A 20,999-nucleotide genomic window follows, 5' to 3' on the forward strand; every position below is an offset into this window, starting at 1 on the left:
CTTAATTTGTGCTTGCCCTTAGGCTGAAGTGTAAGAACTGAAGTCTTCCACCTGTGTCTGAATTGCACATGCAAATTTTTTTTTATAAAATGGTATCTATAAAAGACAATATAAAATAATTGGGGGCTTTTTTTGCTCTTGAGTAGATCTTTTTTCCTAGATAAATTACAATCATTTTAAAAAAATGCCTGTTCAGTTCACTAGCAAGGGTTTTAATGATGATATGTCTGTACAGTTCCTGTTTAGTTAATGAAATATGTAGCGTATTTAGATCTAAATCAAATCACAAGTTTGGCTTCTCCTGTTCTCAGTTGTGTATGGTGGGTTTAACATAATTTTTTTGTCTATGTTTTTCAAGCATAATGCTGTTTCTGCATTTTAGTAACTATAGAGATTTGTCTTTGTGATATTTACTACAGTGTCCCTTGATGTGAAATATATGCTATCCAACTAATTTCCTATTCCTCACTGCATTGACAAGCAAATTTTCAAGTGATATTTTATATATATTTGGCAAAATTTATATTCAGCAAAACTCTCATCTACAGCTCGAGAGTGTGTAGTCAAGCAAATTCAGGTTCATTGCTTTTTTGCATTTAGTTTTATTTTTTGTATATTTGGACTTGATTCAACAAAGCACTCAGGAGTTTACTTAAATGCAAAGTTGCAAGTACTTAAGTGTAGTCAGATCATTTCTAACTGCTTTGCCACACTAAGCCCATAAGTGCCTTCACATCCTCTGGGTAAAATTTATCCTAGCCACACTATTATATTTCCACATCACACCATAGCCCATCACACATGATACATAGACAGCTGCATCTCCATGAAAGGCAAAAAACCTCAAAACCCCTGAACTTGGTTAGATGGAGGGCTGTTCTCCAACAGAAGAAATTCTCTTGCAAACTGTTTTTTTGCTGGACAGCCAGAATCTGTAGGATATGGCTTTCTGACCTAGCACAGCTCACAGCAAGCTGAGCTCTGCAGCATTTCCCCTGGCACTTCAAGGCAAGGCTTCTCAAAGAGCATTTCATCCTCACAGACATCTGCTCAGCATTGGAGGGGAGTTGGGGTCTGTCATCCATCTCTATACCATTCCTTTTATTGCTGCATTAGTTAGTGCCCTGAATAACAGGACATATGACAGTCCATTACTGTTAATGGTGTGATTGTAGAATCACACTTCTGAAAAATACTGCCTCAAGCAAAATATTAGAGATAATTTAGTACTGTCTTTCAGGAAAACACATGCTGGGGTTAATGAAAGTTTGACTCAGTGAATGCGAAAGGACCACACTGTTTGATCCCCTTGAAATGGTATTTATTATTCTCATATAGATATTTTTTTAAATTAAATAGGAGTGTTGTTCTCATTTGTTTTGTCCCCCAAATGAACTTCTTTTGTTGAGGACACAGCCCTGACAGGAGTTGTCAGGCATCCCAGGAAAATGGATGCTGATGCCAGAAGGGCAGGGAGAGCAGAGCTGCTGACCATGGACCATGGGTATTGCCCTTCCTGTTCTTTGTGCTGGTCCCTGAGCAGGGATGGGCAAACAAGGCTTGAAGGTTTGACCATTGTCACAAAACACTGGTCAAGGAAACAGGAAATTATGGCCTGATGGTGTCCTCTGCCATCTTCCAAAAGGGGAAAGGTGCTGAGTCAAGGTTAGGGATTTCTAGGGTGATCTCAGAGGGTCAGGATTTGCTCTGAATGAAAAAGCTGAGAAATTTCCAATTGTAAGAGCTATCAAAATATAATGTTCAGCTCCAGCTTCTAATTTTGCTGGCCCATGCTTAGAAAACAATGTGTGGAACAAGACAGCACAGTGCTTTCTGCTCCATCCACCAGCACATTGCTTTAGTTTGCCAGCTTTAGGGCCAGGAGTCAGGTTCCAGCATAAGGCGAGTTTAAGAGCCTCAGGGCAATAACTTTTCTCTAATTAGCACCACGTGGCATAGACAGACATTTAACAAATAGGAATGCCACTTCCAACAAGCAGTGCAGTGTTTCTTTCAGCATTAACTGTTTTGGTTGTGGCTGAGTTGCAGCCAAATGAATGTACATGGAGAGCCCCCGTGTCCAGCAAGCAGCCCTGCTGCTTTCCTTGGGCTGTTATTTTTCAATTCATCAGGAAAGGAACACGCTGGACACCTTTTACACACACTTATAATTTAATAACTGAATATTAAAAATCTAGGCACACTATGCAGATTTACTGACCCACACAACCTCTGGCCGAGCCTGGTTCTGTTTAGAGGAGGGAGAAGTTTTTCATGCAGAGTAGATCTTCCCAATCCATTTCAATTTATTTTTCATGAAGAATGGTATCAAGACACTGCCCATCAGCTTTGCTTTACTGCCACGTGCTTTGGCCATTAGCTGTAACATGCAGATGTGTCGTTTATCAAATGGTGTTGCAAGTTCAATATGCCTTTTGAAAAAAGCAACACGCTGCCACTGAAAGGGGTGGGTTGAGGGTATGTCAGGGCAAGTTTTTATCATCTCCGAGCTCCTGTCAGGGGAAATGCAAAGTTGGTATCACCTGACTTTTTTGTATCTCGCTTGTCTTTTTGTCTTTTTCCTCAGCATAGGCATTCGTTATTCAAAGTAGATTTGAGGGCTTCTGGAAAAGCCGAAAGGTGGGCGCTTGCTGTGTTACAACTGTTGGGATTCATGAAAACTGTTAAGAGGGGAAAAAAAAAAAAAAAAGAAAAAAAGGGAAAAAATCTCCCTGAGCCAAATAAAAAGACAATGGTGTTGCTGTAAAAGGAATCTGTTGGCTAGACGCTGCGGCTGGATTTTGCGGGATTGGTGATTAGCTTGACAAACCTGTTCTCAGCAGTTGCTTGGTCGAGGTCGCTCCAGCACCTGTGCAGCACTGGGCGACTGCTCTGTGTGCAGATGTGCTTGGCGGGTTTCCACGCGGCATCCCGGCCGTGCCGTGCCGTTCCAAGTGGGAAGCGCCGCCGTGGGGCGAGGGGCGGGGGCGGCTCCAGCACGGAGGCGCGCGATCCCATTCCGCGGCGCTCGTGGAATTCTGCCGGATTATGTCTGGGTTGTTGGTGTTTTCTTTGGTTGGTTGTGTTTTTTGGTTTTTTTGGTTTTTTTTTTTTTTTTTTTTTTTTTTTTTTTTTTTTTTGGTTTTTTTTGGTTGGTTGTGTTTTTTGGGGTTTTTTTTGATTTTGATTTTTTTGGCTTTTTTTTTTTTTAAGGCGGTATCGCCACCGAGGTGCCGGGGTCGGTGTCGCGCCGCTGCCGGCGGGTGCGGCAGGCGACGCGCCGCTCCTCCCTCCGCCGCATCCCGGCGCATCCCGGCGCTCGCCGCTCCGCCGCCTCCCGCTCCGCGCGGTTCCGCAGCGCCGTGCGGCGGCCCCGGTGTCCCCGCGGCGGCGGCGGGCGCGGCCGGGGGCGGGCGGAGCGCCGGGCACTGATAGGCCGGGCGGATGCGCAGGCAATTTATCATCCCCGGCTCCCGCGGAGGCAGGCAGCGCGCCTGTCACCAGTATTGATTTCAGAGGATGGACTAAATTTCCTAGGATTTCCATTAAGAATTAAGCGGGGAGGAGGAGGAGGAGGGGAGGGGGGGAGAGAGAGAGGGAAAGGAAGGGAAGGAAGGGGAAAAAAAAAAAAAAAAAGCCGTAAGCACGCAGGGTAGCCAGGCAGACATGGATATGAGATGGCACTGTGAAAACTCGCAGGTAGCTTCTTCTCTCACAGCCGATGCAGCGCACAGGCGAAGCACTGCCGCATGCAGGGTTTAAGATACCTTTAGGCTGACAGCAAGGAGGAAAAAAAAAAAAAAAAAGCCAACAAAAAAAACCAAACCAAAAAAAGGCATTTGCACCGATTTACTGAAAATTACTAATTTTTTTTTAAAACCAAAAAAAATTAGAATATGTCTCCTTGGAGATTTCATGTCATTAATATTAAAATTAAATTTCTGCACAATATCTGTTTTAAATCTAGAAAAGCTTCTAAATTGTAATTTTTTTTTTTCTTTTCTGCTCCAAGAAAATAATGCTTTGGTACCCAGAGCATGGATGCTGCTGTTTTTTAATTTTTCTCGTCTGCTTTTTCTTAAACAATAGGCTTTTTTTCTTTTTCTTTGAGCATGTTTGCTACAAATGAGTCTAAAAGGAAAGGAAAATTGAGAAGAATCAAATAAAAGCATGAATAAAACCTGCTTCAAATAGTTGCCAGGCTGCTTTCTTTTTAACAATCTAGCAATTATTTTGGCTTAAATTATGCTTAAACCCTGACCATGCATGCTTTTCATCTTGGCTTAGAATATGTGTGTACGTGTGTGTGTACGTACGTGTGTACTTGTTTTGATTTGATTTTTTTGCAGTGAGCATTTGCACAACGGGAATTCCTGTGAGTTAAATGCATGCTTTGATAAGAAAAATTGCATCTCAATGAATGACTGTATCTGATGGACTAAAATGTGGTGATATATAATGCAAAGTACCTTCATTTTTAAATGAGTTGCTTCTAATCTTTTGGGGGAGGGTAAATCGCTGCATGCTTATGACAATGAAAGTGTTTGTGTATTTTCTCAAATAGGTTGATTGTTTATTTGCTTGTTTCTAACATGAAGAGCAAGGTGTTTCCTTTTATTTATTTGTTTGTTTTTCAAATAACAAACCTGCAAGGCATCTGATTTAAATGCTACAAAGCTTTCCCTGTTACCTGAAAATGAGCAGAAGGGTGTGTGTTTGTGTGAGTGCCCAGCTCCTCTGGGGAGGTTGGTGATCTTTTCAGCTCCTTATTCTCCCCAAGAAGAGTTAAAATGCCGTGGCTGTCTGGCGCCTGCGTGCACCATGGGAATTCTGCTGGCAAAGCCAGGGCTGGCATCAGGTGGGACAGGTGTGTCGTGATAGTGGAGAAAGGCAAAGGTGCGGGTGAGGGTTGCCAAAAGAGGTTAAAGGGTTTTTAAAGCAAGGAATCAGCAGCTTCCATCTGTACAGGAATCTCATTTCCCCCCAGTAGCTAGAAAGGCAAGGGGAAAATATTTTTTTTTTTTTTGGTGTGCTTGTTTTCGTTCAAATGAGTCAGAGGATAATAAAGTGGGAGAGACGGTTCAATTTTATTCTGGTATACAGGTTATAACAATGTGTTGAGAGAGAAGTTATGGTTTTGAAGGCTTTTTTCATGACTGTGAAAAGGCTGAACTGGATCCAAACTATCTGACTTCATTCATTGCTGCAGTTGTGGGGCTGAGCATCAAACCTTCTTTTGGCGTACAGGGTGTATTGTGTAATGCTGTTTGCATTTGCTAGCTGGGCTTCCTCAGAGTTCTGCCATTAAGCCTTTTGGGTTTTTTTATTGTATTCATTTAAATCACTTAATGTGCCATTCTGTACAGCAGCTCTTCTCTTACTGCTCTGGGCTAATCAATACCTGATTTTGCTCTTCCCATAGCAGCTTACCCCAGGAAAAAAAAAAGAAATTGGATGGTTGTAACCATGCCAAATGGCTCTGGCCTGTTGGTACCTTAGACCACTCTTCAAGTTCAGGCTGAAAACTTTGTGAATTGAGTTTACCATTCCCAGCTCTCTTCCTAATAATCCTCCACATCACCTAGGCATCATATATAATTTGACACAGCTGACAGCATCCACTTAGGAGAAGCTTAAGGCTGAGCCAGAATGGAAATTGAATTGCATCTCAACTACCTAATATTAATGATCCTTCCAGGTCAGCAGAGGAGTAATTGCCAGGGCAGCCTGAGGAATTGTCCATTAAACCTGCCTATATGGCAGCTCACCTGTGGAGAGATGCATCTAGATGGCGTGTACAAAATGAATTCCATTTGCTTAATATAAGGTCTGCTGGACTTATGAATATCTCAAAAGCCAACATGTGGTCTCAAGTTTAATACCAAGTAATTTTTCTGGTATTTTAATATTTCTTATAACTAAAGCTTAGCCAAATTGCCTTCCATGTGTCTGAAAAAAAAAATTCACAGAAAAATCTTCTTGGTGGTTGTATCTTGAAGGGCAAGCCTGTATTTCTGTAAAGGTGTACTTTGATATAAAACCTTGTGGCATGAAGCAAGAGAAGAAAAGTTCATGTTGTCCATGTTCTTTAGTCCTTGAGGTAGCTGCGCATTTAGAATAACCCATTAATCAGTCAAAGTTGATATACACAACCTGATTAGGTGGGCAGCTGGACCTTTAAATCCCAAATCAATATTCAACAGGAATTCAGAGGAGACAAACAGCCTAAGGACAATGTTTAGAAACTCAAATGTGCTTTATGTCTTGGTGTAATGCTGATTTAGCAAGAAATCCCAGTCACAGTGTGAGAGGATTTATTTTTTGACCTTGTGCATTTGAGATGACAGAGAAAGTTAAGAGTTGTCAGCACGGCTTTATTGCAAGGAAGAAATGCAGAGGGGGTTCAACCATCCCTGTTTCCATGACAGAAGGTACCCATGTGGAGCAGCAGAGAACAGAGGTGCATGGAACAGTCCTTCAGATACAGATACTTCAGATTGAAAAATCACATTCTTCTGAACTTCTTTCTGTGCCAGGTTGATGATTTAACTCAAGTATGACAGTCTGAGGGAACAATCTAATTTGCTGAAATCATAGTGGCATATATACACTAGGAAATCTTGGACCTCTACCTGTTTATCTGTCCTCTCTCTCATCACAGCTACTGAAAATCATGGTTGGTTTTCCTTTCAACAGCCATGTAAACTATAGCAGCTCTGTGCAGTAAAAGGATTCCAGACTGCTGACACCCTTCTGCCATGGGTCACCCATTGCCACTGCTTAGAGGAGTTGTTTCCTCTCCTCAGAGCTCCTTGTCTTCACACTGCTGGAGGTGGTGCCACAGTTGGCTGGGTTGTGTGTACATACACAGGAGAAAGCCTTTCAAGATAAAGAGCTGAAGAAAGCACCAAAATCAGTCTTAGCCAAGGAGAATCTTGACAGACAGAACTTGTTGGTGAAGAGTAAATGATTTTCATACTTCTTGGTTGACATGTTCAGTAGCTTGAAATATTTTATAATTAGCTGTAGTTGTGTATATTACCACAAAGTTTTGTCATTCGATTTGTTTCATGCTGCTAATTTTTATGAATTAGCTGTTTTTCAGCAACTAATTGATCAGCTTTTCTGACACAAAAATTAACTTTACACTTGTTTTGCACATTCAGACAGTAATGACTTTTAATTTCTGGATTTATTGTTCTGGTTCTTTATTTTTCTGGTATGATTTTTCAAGCCATAGAGTTTTTTGCCCTGCTCTCGCAAGTTGCTCTGACCAGCAGATCCAGGAGAGGTCTGATAAAGTCACACGAAGTTCTTCGTGTGGGGTAGCTTGTATGATTACAGTCTTTTGCTATGCTTTTCCACACTGGCTTTCTATTTTTGTCTATATATCGTACTTCAATTTTTGCCAGCGGAGTGCATAATTAGATTCAGCTATATAATCACATGCCATTAATAAGGGCTAATCCCTTTTTCTCAGATCATATCTTTCAATCCCTTTTGGGTGAAACTTCAGGTAATGCCCCCAATCTAAGTACCAGATTGAGATGAGATAGAGTAGGGGCTGAGGGCAAAACTTAGAGGCAGCAGCTATTTGAAACAATGAGTGGTACATCAGGAGGCAGCCAACAAAACCCCTGCAGTTCCTCTGAAAAAGTAGTCATTGGGACTGCTTCTGTGCATTTGGCTGCATTGCTAGAGAATGGTAATTCTAGAGAATGCCCTTCTCTACTAAAGAAGGCAAAAATTGTGTGCAACCTCTAAAAAAGAAGTGGAAGGATGGAAGGATAAAGATTAGAAATTGTGTTCTGTACGTGCAGGAAATCTGAGCATTGTGGGCACTCCAGTTAGCCCTGTGCAGCAGTTTGGCTGGGTTTCCAAAAAAGGTGGATTAAGGTGAATTCTGCCATCCCTGAGGTCAATGGAAATGCTGTCAATGGCATCATTGTCACTGACATTCTACCCCTGGCAGAAGTCCGAACAGCATAGAGTGTGAAGTCTAAGTTTGTAAGAACATATGAATTGATTTCTAAACCCAGCTATCTTGGATGATTGTTGCATAAAGTAAATCAAAAGTTAAATTGGAAATGAGCAAGATGGCATTTTCACCAGGATGATTCATTTTAAATTCCATCCCACAAACTAAATGATTCCTTGCCAGAGAAGACCTGGGAAGTTTTCAGGTGATGAGGCATTTCTCATGCTGAGAGTCTGTAATGTCCAGGACCTTGGAACACCTTCTGGTTTGAGCCTGGCCATATGTTTTTGGCACAAATCCAGAAATGAATATAGTAAGTTGTGGACTTTAGCACAGAGTAAATTGCATTTCTTGGCTCCAATAATGTTAGTGCCTTGTTCGCTGGTTTCTCTAAATTGGCTGTGGTATGGCTGCAAGCCAATACTAAATCACATGAAGACTTAAATTATTTTCCTTAAGTTTCCACAAGTTTTGTATTTTTCCTTCCTTTTAGTTCCTTTGATTTCTCTTATTCCCTTTCCTATCTATTTCAAAATTCCCATGCTGGATCACTCTTATTGTGAAGACTACACTACTATATATGCTGTTATTATATTTTTTCCATACTGGAGGCTGAGGAGAATGCATTGGTTTTCTGTGGTCCTTTTTAATGCTGCTCCACCCTAGTCACTCAGGAGTTTTGTTGGAATTTCAATTTTTTTTTTTCTTTTTAATGAGGTTATTTGAACTGTTAAGGACATGCATTAGTTTACCAAAGTTGTTGAGCAAGTTTATTGAGAAAAAGGGTGATTCAAATGTCTGGGGCTGTGTGTCAGCACTATGACTGCTACCAATTTTTACTGCTACCTTAAAGCAGTATGTACAACTGGGGCACAACTACTGAAGAAGCAGACAATGGCTTTTGGTTTTCACCTTTTTCATCATGCATGACCAAAAGATCTTTAAGAAAGCAGTTGCACAGAAACTAGTGATACAAATATACATTATTTATGTAGGTTGTGTTGTACAGTACAAGCAAAAAATGAAGTTTATATGGCATTTGGGAGCAAAGCATGGTTTTGAGTTCCTAACTGGTGTTAGAATTGTTTAATAAAAGGGATATGGCAGTGAATGAAAGTCACAATTTTGCTTTACAATAACACAGGTGTATTTGATACTGGTATTAAGTGTCAGTAATGCACCAAAGTTGGGGAAGCTGAGGATGAATATATGGACAAAGTACAAACCTCTTCCATGTTTTAGAGCCGTGAGGTGGCAGCAAGGAAGGGGTGGGAGGTCACCCAGCCAAAATCAGAACAGGCCAGTAAAAATATCCCTTCCGGTGAGCTGCACTGCCAAATGCAAATCTGTTCTGTGAGGTTGATATCAACGTCAACCGCCGTATCCTGGGGAAGCTCACTTCCCCTGGCCCATGCCAGCTTCACGGAGGTTTGCAAAGCCAAGCTGAGCAGTGCAGCTTGTGATTTCCTAGAGGATGTCCATCTGCCCTGAACAGCCTGAGCAGCCCCGGGCCCTCGCTGACGACTGCGTCGGCGGAATTGCCGCGTCCCGCGTGAGCCGCACTGCCCAGCTCCAGCACGCACTGCAGCAGCGCCAGGAATAACTCTCCTCCTGGCCAAGGACACAATGCTAGGGTGCTACACCCTTATTCCTCTTTATGCTTAAGCCTGAGAAACACAGTTTGGATCTTTGAAAAGAGATTAAAATCAGTATGGACCAGTGGGAGTCCCCTTTCAGGGCGTTTTCAGGGCATGTTGAATGATGGTTGCCTTGCTCACTTTTGGTTAGGAAGAGACTTTACAGGAGGGCATTTCTGATACTTCTCTTTCTATTTATTTTTAGTCATTCTAACTAACTTGACAGTAGGATGTTTCTGCTAACTCTTGCAGGGGTCAGGGTTCATGCAACACCTAAGAGAAAATCAGCATAATTTGGGTTTTTTTCTACCAGTACCTTAAGTGCTAGGTTGCCAGATGCACCATTTTTACCTACAGGCATGAACAAAGACTCCATTTTTTCAATAAGCTACATTGACCATTGTCAACTTTACCAGCCTGAATCTTCCCTTTACAGCTTTACCTGTGCAGCAAATTTCTATTGCTACATGTTTCCCCTTTCTAGTGGGGATATCTAGGGAATAAAGCAAGTAAAGTGGTAGCAGAGACATCTGAAAAGGCTGCAAAGGTGACCTTTGCAAAATACTCCTTCAGGGTTACTGGGGAGGATGTGTGACATTCAAGTCTCACTGTTTTTGTGCACCAGACAGTTACAAAGGAAATAATAGCAACTTTTAAGCTCATAAGAATGTATCTGTCACTTTGTCTAATCTTTGCTTTCTGGCAGCCTAAAATAGGTGACTGAGATGGTAACCTGGAAAAAGACCAAGACAATTTCCTTGTGTCCAAACTGTCTGTACTATCTGTTCCTCATTGCTATTTAGGTGACTTATCTGAACCAGGAATGAGCAGCAGCTTTTATGGCAGTGGGAGCATTCTTCCAGTATGCAGCCTCTGCAGGATAAGGAGTTCTGGAAGCTGATCTGTGACCCCTGCTCCTGCCTTGCATTGTGCTGAGACTGACTGGACTTCTCTAGTAGACTTTGTTTTACTCTTTTTATAGCCAGGTATCCAGATGCCTTCAGGGATTTAAGTCAGCTTTTCAACTTCAGGTATTGCTCTACTTGGAAATAGGAAAACTGAAAGTAACCTGAGTAAATAATCCAAAAATATGGTGGGGAAGTGACTATTTCCTTTTGGAAGCCTACCTCAACTGCAATTCATTTTGGTTCCAAGAGACGATTCTCACTTATTTGTGATTAATTAGGTAGAACTACCTTGAGATCACTATGACTGAGATGGTAACCTGGTCCTGAAAAAGACCAAGACAATTTCCTTGTGTCCAAACTGTCTGTACTATCTGTTCCCCATTGCTATTTAGGTGACTTATCTGAACCAGGAATGAGCAGCAGCTTTTATGGCAGTGGGAGCATTCTTCCAGTATGCAGCCTCTGCAGGATAAGGAGTTCTGGAAGCTGATCTGTGACCCCTGCTCCTGCCTTGCATTGTGCTGAGACTGACTGGACTTCTCTAGTAGACTTTGTTTTACTCTTTTTATAGCCAGGTATCCAGATGCCTTCAGGGATTTAAGTCAGCTTTTCAACTTCAGGTATTGCTCTACTTGGAAATAGGAAAACTGAAAGTAACCTGAGTAAATAATCTAAAAATATGGTGGGGAAGTGACTAATTCCTTTTGGAAGCCTACCTCAACTGCAATTCATTTTGGTTCCAAGAGACGATTCTCACTTATTTGTGATTAATTAGGTAGAACTACCTTGAGATCACTAAATAATAAGACAACTCCAGAAAAAAAATGGTTTTCCCTTTGAATGAACTATAAATAGCTTCAGTAGTTTCTCAGACTATTAGTGCATGGTGTATGCCTGGAATGCTGCAGAGCTGTGGAGAGCAAAATGGAAACGTGTTGCCTTAGTTGTGTTGATAACCAGAGTAAGAGCTGTAAAAAATATTAGTTAAACAATGTTCTCACAATGGTGTTATTCAGACCCTGACTAAAATTTGCTTCTCTCTTAGCTGAGGGCTTGGCACTGTGGGTCCTGTTCCTTTTGGTCGTACTTGCTTGCCCAATCAGTCTGCAAGTGTGAGATTATTTCTATTTCTACCCTGACTGCAGAAAATCCTGATCCTTCATGTATTTATGGGAACTTCATGTTCCTTATTAATTTATGGATATGCCAGATAATTTCTTGATTTTAACTGAATTTGATGATCGAAGAAAGAATTGGACAAAACAGTTATTAATCCCATTATTCTGCCATTTCTGAGAAAATTTGTGTCATTATTAACCTAACACCCATTCAATTAATAGTGAGCTTTGCAAACTCCCTTTTATTTCATGTGGTTTTACATTAAAACATTAATTCCATTATTTTCAGATATTAAAAGTAATTTTCCTTTCACTTGGATATTCTCTTCTGGGCTTTTCCTCCAGTATCAGCATGCCAGAACAAGACATCTACCTGATAGATGGCCCTGGGAATAACAAATAAATTGTGTTTTGAGTTGAAAATATCCTGAATGTTAAAGCTGTCTGTCTAATGATTATGTATTTTAGAAAAAGTGTAATTATGTTTACATTTTCCAGGTGCCATTTGTATTACTCTTGATTCAGTGTTTTGCATGAAGTGTATGGACTGAAATTAGCCAAAAAGTCATTGAGCTGCTTCTTTTGGGTCAGCTGGACTTCTTCTTCCAGTGACTGTTTGCTAATTTTGAGATGACATTTCTTCCTCTTGGGAATGGTTTTGCATGAAAGTATGCTTAATTGTATTAATGCTAATAACTGCGAGGGAAAATGATTTCTTGGAGGAAAGGAAAGACAGAAATAACCTGTGAGCCCTGCAACATAATTGGGAGTGGGAGTTAGGGAAACTACCACATGTTCTACATATCCTGGGTTTTGTCTCTGCCCTCAGAGGTCCTATAACTTACACATGGGTGGCAAATGTGGTGCTCAAATGGTGAGATCAGCAGTCAAAAGAAGCTTGGAGTTTTCCCTTCCTCTTTGTAAATTCATACTGACCTTTTGAAAATGTTAGTAGCTGCATAAATTGCTGGATCTGATTTCCGTGTAAGGTGTTTGGGCTCTGGAATACTGGAAGGGATGTTCTGTCCAGCAGATGCTCTCGGTTTCCAGATAACAAAGAGGAATTACACAGGGGTGGCACCTTCAAGGTGGAGGAGCACTGATGCTCACCCTTGTGCTGGTGGCCTAATTTTGGACTGTCAGCATGGGGTGTGTGCCCAATCCACGATTTCTCCATCTGAGGAAACCAGCCAGGTCTGAATGCTGAATGGAACAAAACACTGGCTCCATTCCAAGGATCTCTAATTTTACTAGCTTGCCTATATGAAACTGGTGGCTGACTGAGTACCAGATACATTTTAAGTCTTTATCAGTGAAGTTTTGTCTATCTTGCACTGCAGAGGTCAAATCAGGGGAAACAGTGGTGCTCTCCTTACTATCAATTTCATGCCAATTAAAATCTCAAAATAAGTCTTGTAACTGTCTCTCCTGCCCTTGGTATCGCAGTCTCTTCTTCATTTCATTTTTTCACCTCATTTACAATGAAAGACTGAGTGTTATACTCTCATTTCAGGACCAGCACTCCCCTCCCCTCTGAAATTTCTGGGAGCAATACTTGCTTCTTATAGCTGTTCTTTCTGGCTGAAAATTCAGCTGAGCATCATTTTATCTGCCCTTGCTCCATACCTCATCCTCTGGCACTGTAAATTTTGTCAGAAGCTCACATGCAGTAGTCCCACTTAAAGCCATATCAGTATAAAGAGGAAGGGGTCTCAGTACTTTAAGAATATTTTTAAAAACAAAGCAGGTGATATTCTATAAACGTGTGCCTGCCACCAGGATCCCACAAGCTTACTGGCTTTGATTCCTGTCTTTGCACACCGTGCCTATGCAGAAAGCACCTTTTCCAAGGTCACCCACCAGCTTTTGTGCTCAAAAAAGTGACGAGGGGTTATCCAGAGCAACAAAGGGAAGAGTCTCTGAAAGGATTCATACCTCAGCAGGTGCTTTGAATCTTGAGTGCAGCTGTGGGCTACAGCTGTGGAAGTCACAGAGAGTTATAAATTAGCCTTGTGGGGAAAGCTAATTGGCAGCTTCTCCTTCAAAACAAGACCCTTTTTTGCAATGAGTGTGAGCGTGCATGTTTCCATGCTCAGGTGGAGTTGTAAAAAGTATTTGATACATGATCTCCCATTTTTCCTGCCATGACTCAGCTGTGGAGGATAGCTTATGCATTTGAGAGTGATCACAGGTACCTTTCAGGCCTGATACAAAGAGAAAAGATTGTATTGGAATAAAGTGATTTCAGACAGAGAGTCTTCTTTGGACAGATGTGCTGCTCCCAGCTTCTCAAGTGATATCAGCCTCAAGAGCACCTGAGCATAGTAAACACTGATTAGTGAATTGGAGGTGATGAAAGAGAGGATTAATTAAACTGTAGAACACTACAATCTTTATTATATGAGCTAGTGATTGGGAAACCACTCTTGAAAAAGATCCTGTAGCCCCTTAAAAAAAAAAAAAAAAGAAACCTAAGAAGACTAGGGCATCTTAATTTACAGATAGAGAAATCTCTTCAAACACTTTACAGTTTCTTCTTGTGGTATTCTGCAACATGAGAAGGATATCAAAATACCTTTGCCAAAGAGTGAGGGTAACACATGGATGCACAGCAAGAGGAATCAGGCTGCAGAAGGCAACGGGGAAGTTTTATTTTCTTTGTGTTTTACATTTATGAAAAATTCAGTTCCAGCAAGACCTGACTAGAGAGTAGATGCAGGCAGGCATTGACTCCATGGATTACAGCACACATTCCTTGACATTTACTGTCCATCTTTGTATCACAATGAGGTTTGCCAAAATGAAGTATTAAACAGAGAAGCAGTTTGTGGCAATCTGCAAAGTCTCACAGTAGCGTGTTTATCCCCAGGAAGGGCTGTAGTGATGCTGCAGAAGGCTGTTAAAATCTGTGTTTTCCCAAAGCCGTAACAAGAGAGAACATGAGCAGGTGTGAGTTGGGCTGGTCTGGGGAGGGATGAAAGCAGCCTGGAGAACTGGCAAGTAGCTGAATCTGCAGTTGGTTGATGCCAAAGTTCACCAGAGAACACAAAGGCAAGGCAGGATGGGATTGTTTCAGCTGTTGCTCGTAATTTATCTGGCATTTACCTGTCAGGTGTTGTTGCGCTGCTGGAAGCAATCAGGTGGCAACAGTGCCTGATTGGATATTTCACAAAATGGAAGTTTCCTGTCTGTGAACAAATAGGCAGCAGAAGAGGGGAGTTTGCTATCACAGCTGAGCATGGAAAAGTGTGAGGAATATCAAGCTCAAAACAAAGAAACTGAGATCCAAATTTTCCAATAGCAAGAGATCCATTCAACTAGAGAAGTGAAAAAATGGCTTTCATTCAGAGTGGTTTCTTTTTTCTGTAGATGTTTTTTCAGTCAACCCTTGGAAGGATCATGAGAAAACCTTTTCTGTGCGCAGCTCTTGAGTTGCATCAGTTAACATTAGGCATTGGAGGAGGTTTTGGGGATTTTAAAATGAAGTTAGACTTTGGCAAAGTTTAATAAAATAACTTAGGAAGGTCTTCAAACTTTTTTGATATGAGACTTTGTGAAAAGAGAAAAAAATAGGCTGAAAAGCAAATCACAGTGGGAATTATGTTTTCTGGATTTGAAGGAGGACGGCAGGCTGGAATGGTTGCAAAACCCCTCTGATATTCTGTGATTAAAGAGCACTTTTCAACTGTTGCCTGAAAAGGAAAGGAAGAAACTGGAAGAGAATGAGGTCAGGGCCAGTTTTTCTTCAGACCATCACCTGCAAACAGATTTGTGGTCAGAACAGTGTCTGGAAACTGCACATCTGTGAGAGTCCCTGGGGGAGGTGACATTTTGAGATGTGCACTGATAAGATGGTCAGGCACAATGTCATGGAAAAAGCAGCTGAGGAGCAGAAAGAGGAGTGTTCTTTGCACATGTTCTGACATCTGCCACCACGCTATAACAGCATCAGGATTCAAGTTTAAGTGGGAGGGTGGTGCTGGTGCAGGCTGGAGGGTTATGAACTATCTATGTGGTGCCACACACCAAAATCCTATGCTGAAGAGAAAAAAATCTTGCTCCACTTCCACCTTGGGGAACTTAGAGATGAGAATTTGCTCACCTAAATGAGTGGTTGCATTTTTTATTGTCTGTTTGCTTTTGGGGAGAGAGAGAGTCTTATTGGTTCCAAATACTGGATATCAAACAAATTTAGCCTCGCTATTTCTAAACCAGAAAGAAGTTACTTTATCTCTCCATATGTAGAAAGAGTCTCCACCATCACTAGCATGGGAGAAATGTCAGAGCTGTTTCCAGCAATATTTCAGTTCAGTTAAGAGACATCTCTGGCTGAAGGCAGGAAAGTGTAGAAGAAATCAGGAAGACACAAATTTTACAGAAAACTCATAGTTGTTCATTCACCCACACAGGAACTTACTCATAGTTACCTAAGAGAACATAAGACTGAAAAAGAATTTCTGGGTCATAAAGTCCAGTCTGTTCCCAAAGTTCTTGAGCATTACAGTGTTAGATGGACCTTTCTAGCAGTGAAAATGTATTAGACGGCTTCAGGCAGGAAAAAATGCCCAGCACTGCAAATTTGGACCTTTAAATTAGTTGTTTAGAAATGCTGAACAGTGAACACATTTTTCTGTTTTATTTTGCTGTCATTTCACTAGGCATTGTTTTAATGTAGAAAGACCAGAACAAATTACAAATCCAAAACATAAGCATAAACATTGTTGTATTACTGTAATGAGAACTTGCATTACTAGTTCCTGACTGAGCCTAAAGTAGATTATTGTTATTGGACATTCTTCAGATGTTTCTTTCCTGGCACCAGCAGTTTTCAGGTCGCTGATTCTTCTTCAGCATTGGTGTTTTTTAAGTCATCACCATTTTGTGTTTATTATAATAACAAGACCAAAACGTTTTGCTTGGTTCTGATTCTACATATCTGTGTTTCAAAATGTTTACAATGATTGTTTGACCCTGGCAATGTCTCATGGCCTCTGGGCTGGCCTTTCACAGTCATCCTAAGGAAGATATCCATTAGCTGATAAATATTTCTGTGTATGAACCAAAGTAGCCTGTTAGCAACAGCACATTTATTTAAGAAGACATCTCAGTAATAGTGGAACAACTGGCCTAATAATCTGGATCCAGGGGCTTCTCTCCTAATGATCTGAATGTCTGCAGAAGCGTCTGTTAAGGACATAGAGGCTGGTAGATACACTGGTCTTCATCCCAGAAAAATTCCCTCTGGCAGCAGTAGGGGTAATGGCCTGTAAGACCTAAACACTCTGTTAGTGGAATTACACCAGAGGAATTCATCCCTACTTATGAAAACTTCTGCTTAAATCCAGCTGACATTATGGGAGGGGAGCAGAAGTGGGAGGTGAATTTAAACAGCAATTAGGTAAAGAATTTTCCTGTAAAGCAGTTCTGTCTTTTGCTGTTTGCTTTTGCAATTATTTTAATTATCTTTCATTTAAGAAAGTGGAACCTTTAATGAAAACAAAAAATTAGATGCTGCCATTAGAGGGAAATCGCACTCATGACAGAGAGCAGACTTGGATGCAGGAGTTGGTGCATAATGCTGAAGCCACTTTTGTCCTTCAAGGATTTGATTAGAGCAGTTCTTGCATTTGTGAGCACCCGTGCACTTTATTCCTTTGTCTTTCTTTCTTTCTTAAATGTCCTTGTGCTTTAATATCTCTTGTGTGATGAGCAGCAAAAGTGGTGTAGGTCAGATATAGGAATTCTTATTTGAAATCCATAAACTCTTCAATACCCAGTACAGCTTAGCTTCCAGCAGGGGTGGCTGTAGGTGTTGGCACTTCTAAAGCATCACTGGACTGCTGTGGGAGAGGTAAAGAAGTCAAAAAACCACAACAAAATGTAAGTTCCTCTTTTACCTAAATTTCTCTATGCTGTGGCTCTCCACAGTATAAATTATGCCATGAAATATGGATTTGTTGCAAGACATGGTTTTGTAGTTTATTTGTGTGAATTCTGTAGTATTCTAATGAAAATCCAATGTGATTTTGACAGGTTAGGGCTGTAGTATTAAAGCCAAAGTGGCAGATTTGTAGATAGTGATTCCTTGAAGAGTGATTATAGAGACAGTTGCTTATATAATTACTGCATTATATGTATGTTACCAGTGTTACATGACATTAAAATCAGTCATTAATCCTTCTTTATCATCCCCAGTAGCTAAAAACTCTGGGAAAAAGAAAAGTGGAGCAACCACCATAAGAAACAGAATGAGTCCTCAAAGGAGGTCCTGATTGCTTAAGAAAATGTGGTACCCTGTCTGATAAGGTTTTGTTCATGTACTTCAGAGATTCTGTCATTCCACTTTGCAGATAATTTTCTTATCTAGAGCAATTAGGGCTATTTGTTGCTTGCATGGTTCTGTGTTTTACTGCTGAGCAGCTGCTGCTGTCACTAAAGGGGTGTTTTTCTCTTGGGTATTCCCAGTACCAGCCTCAGCTCTCAGCTGTGCACTGAAGCATCGCAGCTCCTCCTTCTCCAGGCTAAAGTGGCTCTCTCACCACATCAGGCAGAGCAGGAGGGGCTAAAAGGAAGGCTCTTGGAGGTCATGGGTGTCTGCCTGTGGAAAAAGAAGCAGGAAGTTGTAATTTAGTTTTATTTTGCAAAGCATAAAGGATGCATAAGTGGGAGGGGAGCTGATCTAAGTGCTTGGACTTGGGACAGGACTAATGAGTTCCCTGAATCTCTAGAGCTTCTAAATGTGTATAGTTCTTTGCAAGTGGAAGTGAGAAGGTTAAAACCATTGCATGCAGGGCATGGCATCTCCAGAACTAGATCCTTCTTGATGTGGGAAAGGCAGGGCAAACTGAGGGTCTGAATCTGAATATAACTATTCATCAGTCTTAGAACTGACGTTTTAATGTGGTTTGGAGTCATAAAGCAGCGACCTACATGAAAGCAGCTGTGAAATGGTGATTGTATCTCTCTAAGCATTATGAACTGCAGGATTAAACAGAATCTCCCCCAAACACACACATGCTCACTCTGCCCATTTTCCAGTTCACTCTGTACAAGAGAAGAATTAAATATTTAATCGTTTGGTCATCTGCAGGTAAGATTATGCTTTCTTTTAAAGAATTCTCTTTTAATTAGTGGTTCAGGTGCTGGAAAATAAAAGGGCACTTATGGGTTCAAAGTTTTATCTGCAAGGCTAAGCCTTTTCTGTGCAGGCAAAGCAGTCATTTGGGCAGGCTATTGTTTGAACCAAGCAAGTTTCAGCCGCTGTTAATTAATCTTTTTTTTTTTTTTACAATAATTTCTCTGGTGTTTGCTCTGTGCTTAGCCTGTTAAAGTAAACATTAAATCTCAATTAAGATTGCTGTACTCATCAAGCAGAAATTCTCGGTTGTATTCAATTCCACTGCTTTGGGAAAAGCAAAGCTGTTGTTTTGAGTGAGATGGATGCATTCTATACCTACAGACAGTGGACAATGGGCTTTTAGGGTCCCTTGAACATGGTGAAATATGCTGCAACATATGTGCTTATGAATAAAATATTGTAGTGAATTAATGGCAGGCCTGCTCAGGTTAGGTGTGTTGTGTAATGTCAAGGCATGTCCTTAGCACAGGGAACATGTTTCCTGGGAAGTAGACCCTGAGAAAGGGTGGAGAGCCAGACCCAGCCTCCTGCAGCATGGATGCAGTAACAGCTGATACCTTGGTGCTTTCACACAACCCCACTGAGAGTGAAAAACCTGAGTGCTGGGAGGGGATTCATGTATCATGCTGGAATTCATTCTTTCAAAAACACAGATATGGTACAACAGTGGAAAGGCAAGGGTTTTTTTACACATGAATCCTTCAACATCCATAAAAACTAGGAATTTTAGTGACCCCTCTCTTGCTAGCAAAGGGTTGCAGCTCTGGCAGTGCCCCCTCCCCTCATCATGGTGTCAAAGTCCTGGCTCTTGTTCACCATCTGCAACTGGGACATCCAGTTAGACCAGAATGTGTTGGAGTAGTGGGTGATTTCTTGGTGCTTCACTTGAAACAGCCCCAGTGAGTGTAGTTTTGTCAGGGGTCGCGCTGACACTAATGGTGGGGTGGGACAGTGGCTCTGTGTGTCTCTGCCTCTCTCCAGTGCTGGTGCTGTGTTTCCCAGGAGAATTCATGCCTCTCTGAGTAGTGCTGAGAAAGTGTTTGTCACTGCTTTAATTTGCTAGGAAAGAGGGCTGCCTTGCCATTTGCATTATGGAGAAGAGCCCTGGCTGATTTATATGCATGCAGCCAAGCCCAGGGAGTTTTCAACATCCCATGAATCACACTGGGGGATGCCTGGCCCAAAACAGCAACTCTGCATTTCATGCTGAAGCTTGACCAGATGTATGTGATGTGTGTCAGACAAAGAGTAATTAAATTTGTTCTCAAATAAAAGATAAATAGACAGAAAGACACAGGCTTTTTCACCTGGGTCTCTGAATATTTTTGGAGCACAGTTTTTGCTGTGGAACCTTGAAGAAGTAAAAAATTATATAATTTTGTCTGTTCGGGGAGCTGAATTATTCATTTGAAATGAAAATATTTTATGGTCGTGTTTCAGAAAATAAGTGTGATTTCTAAGCAACTATGCCTAATAAGAACCCTGTGGTATGAAATCTACTCTATGACTGCTAAATAGTTCTCCATCTTAAAGCTGTGCTGGGCTATGTGTATTTTTAGGCATCCTAGCAATAAATATTTTATAAAGTGCTGCAGACAGTCAAGGGAAGAAATGTTCTGTTGCAGAGAATCCAATTTCAGGTTCCCCATAAAATGATGTGGTTTATAGGGTTTGATATCAGATACAAAAACAAGGATGTTATATAAAATGTATCAGATGTTATCACTGAAGAAACCCTGCAGTGTTGTGAATAATTTGTGATCCTTCAAAGAAAACTAGAAGGGCTCTAAGCAGGTCATGTAGTGATAAATATCAATCTACATGTGTTCCTATATTGATGAAAAAAGCTGTTCCTTACCTTTATTAACAGTGAGGTCACATTGGTAGTAAAAGAAGACAAACAATCTTTATTGATACTTACACTACATGTTTAATGGAGAATAAATATTGCAAATGCTCACTATGACTGCGTATGCCGTGGAGAGAAGCCTGCCATCTCCAAGTCAGTATTAGAGGATTACAATCCCCTGTTGGAGGCTTTGCTCCAGCATTTCCAGAACTCCTGCTTTGCGGCATCGTGCGCTGCTGGTACTTGCTGTATGTGCATTTTCCTTGTACATGAAAACCCCCTAACGCTCAGTCTGCTCCTGTTAAGTTGGTGCAGGGGAGAACAGCCTTCCTTAAGCACAAATTGGCACGTACAGCTGAGATTTAGCTATT

The 20,999-nt window shown here is 41.2% G+C and overlaps 1 protein-coding gene across 31 annotated transcripts in view; it reads left to right on the top strand.

Annotated features, from left to right (window-relative positions):
• Nucleotides 1-20,999, top strand: part of NRXN1 (neurexin 1) — a 673,223-nt gene that overhangs the window by 616,601 nt on the left and 35,623 nt on the right. Inside the window, exon 1 of one of the 31 annotated variants that reach the window (XM_039717283.1) lies at nt 3,626-3,699. The exons of 29 other annotated variants lie outside the window; for them this stretch is intronic. In XM_039717283.1, coding sequence (XP_039573217.1) covers nt 3,667-3,699 — 33 coding nt within the window. In that variant the 5' untranslated portion in view covers nt 3,626-3,666. Of the gene's footprint in view, nt 1-3,625; nt 3,700-20,999 lie in introns of those variants that run through there. One more of the 31 variants, XM_039717292.1, reaches the window with a different exon arrangement.

The sequence above is a fragment of the Passer montanus genome, unplaced genomic scaffold, assembly GCF_014805655.1.
Source record: "Passer montanus isolate IOZ18808 unplaced genomic scaffold, ASM1480565v1 scaffold102, whole genome shotgun sequence".
Taxonomy (NCBI): domain Eukaryota; kingdom Metazoa; phylum Chordata; class Aves; order Passeriformes; family Passeridae; genus Passer; species Passer montanus.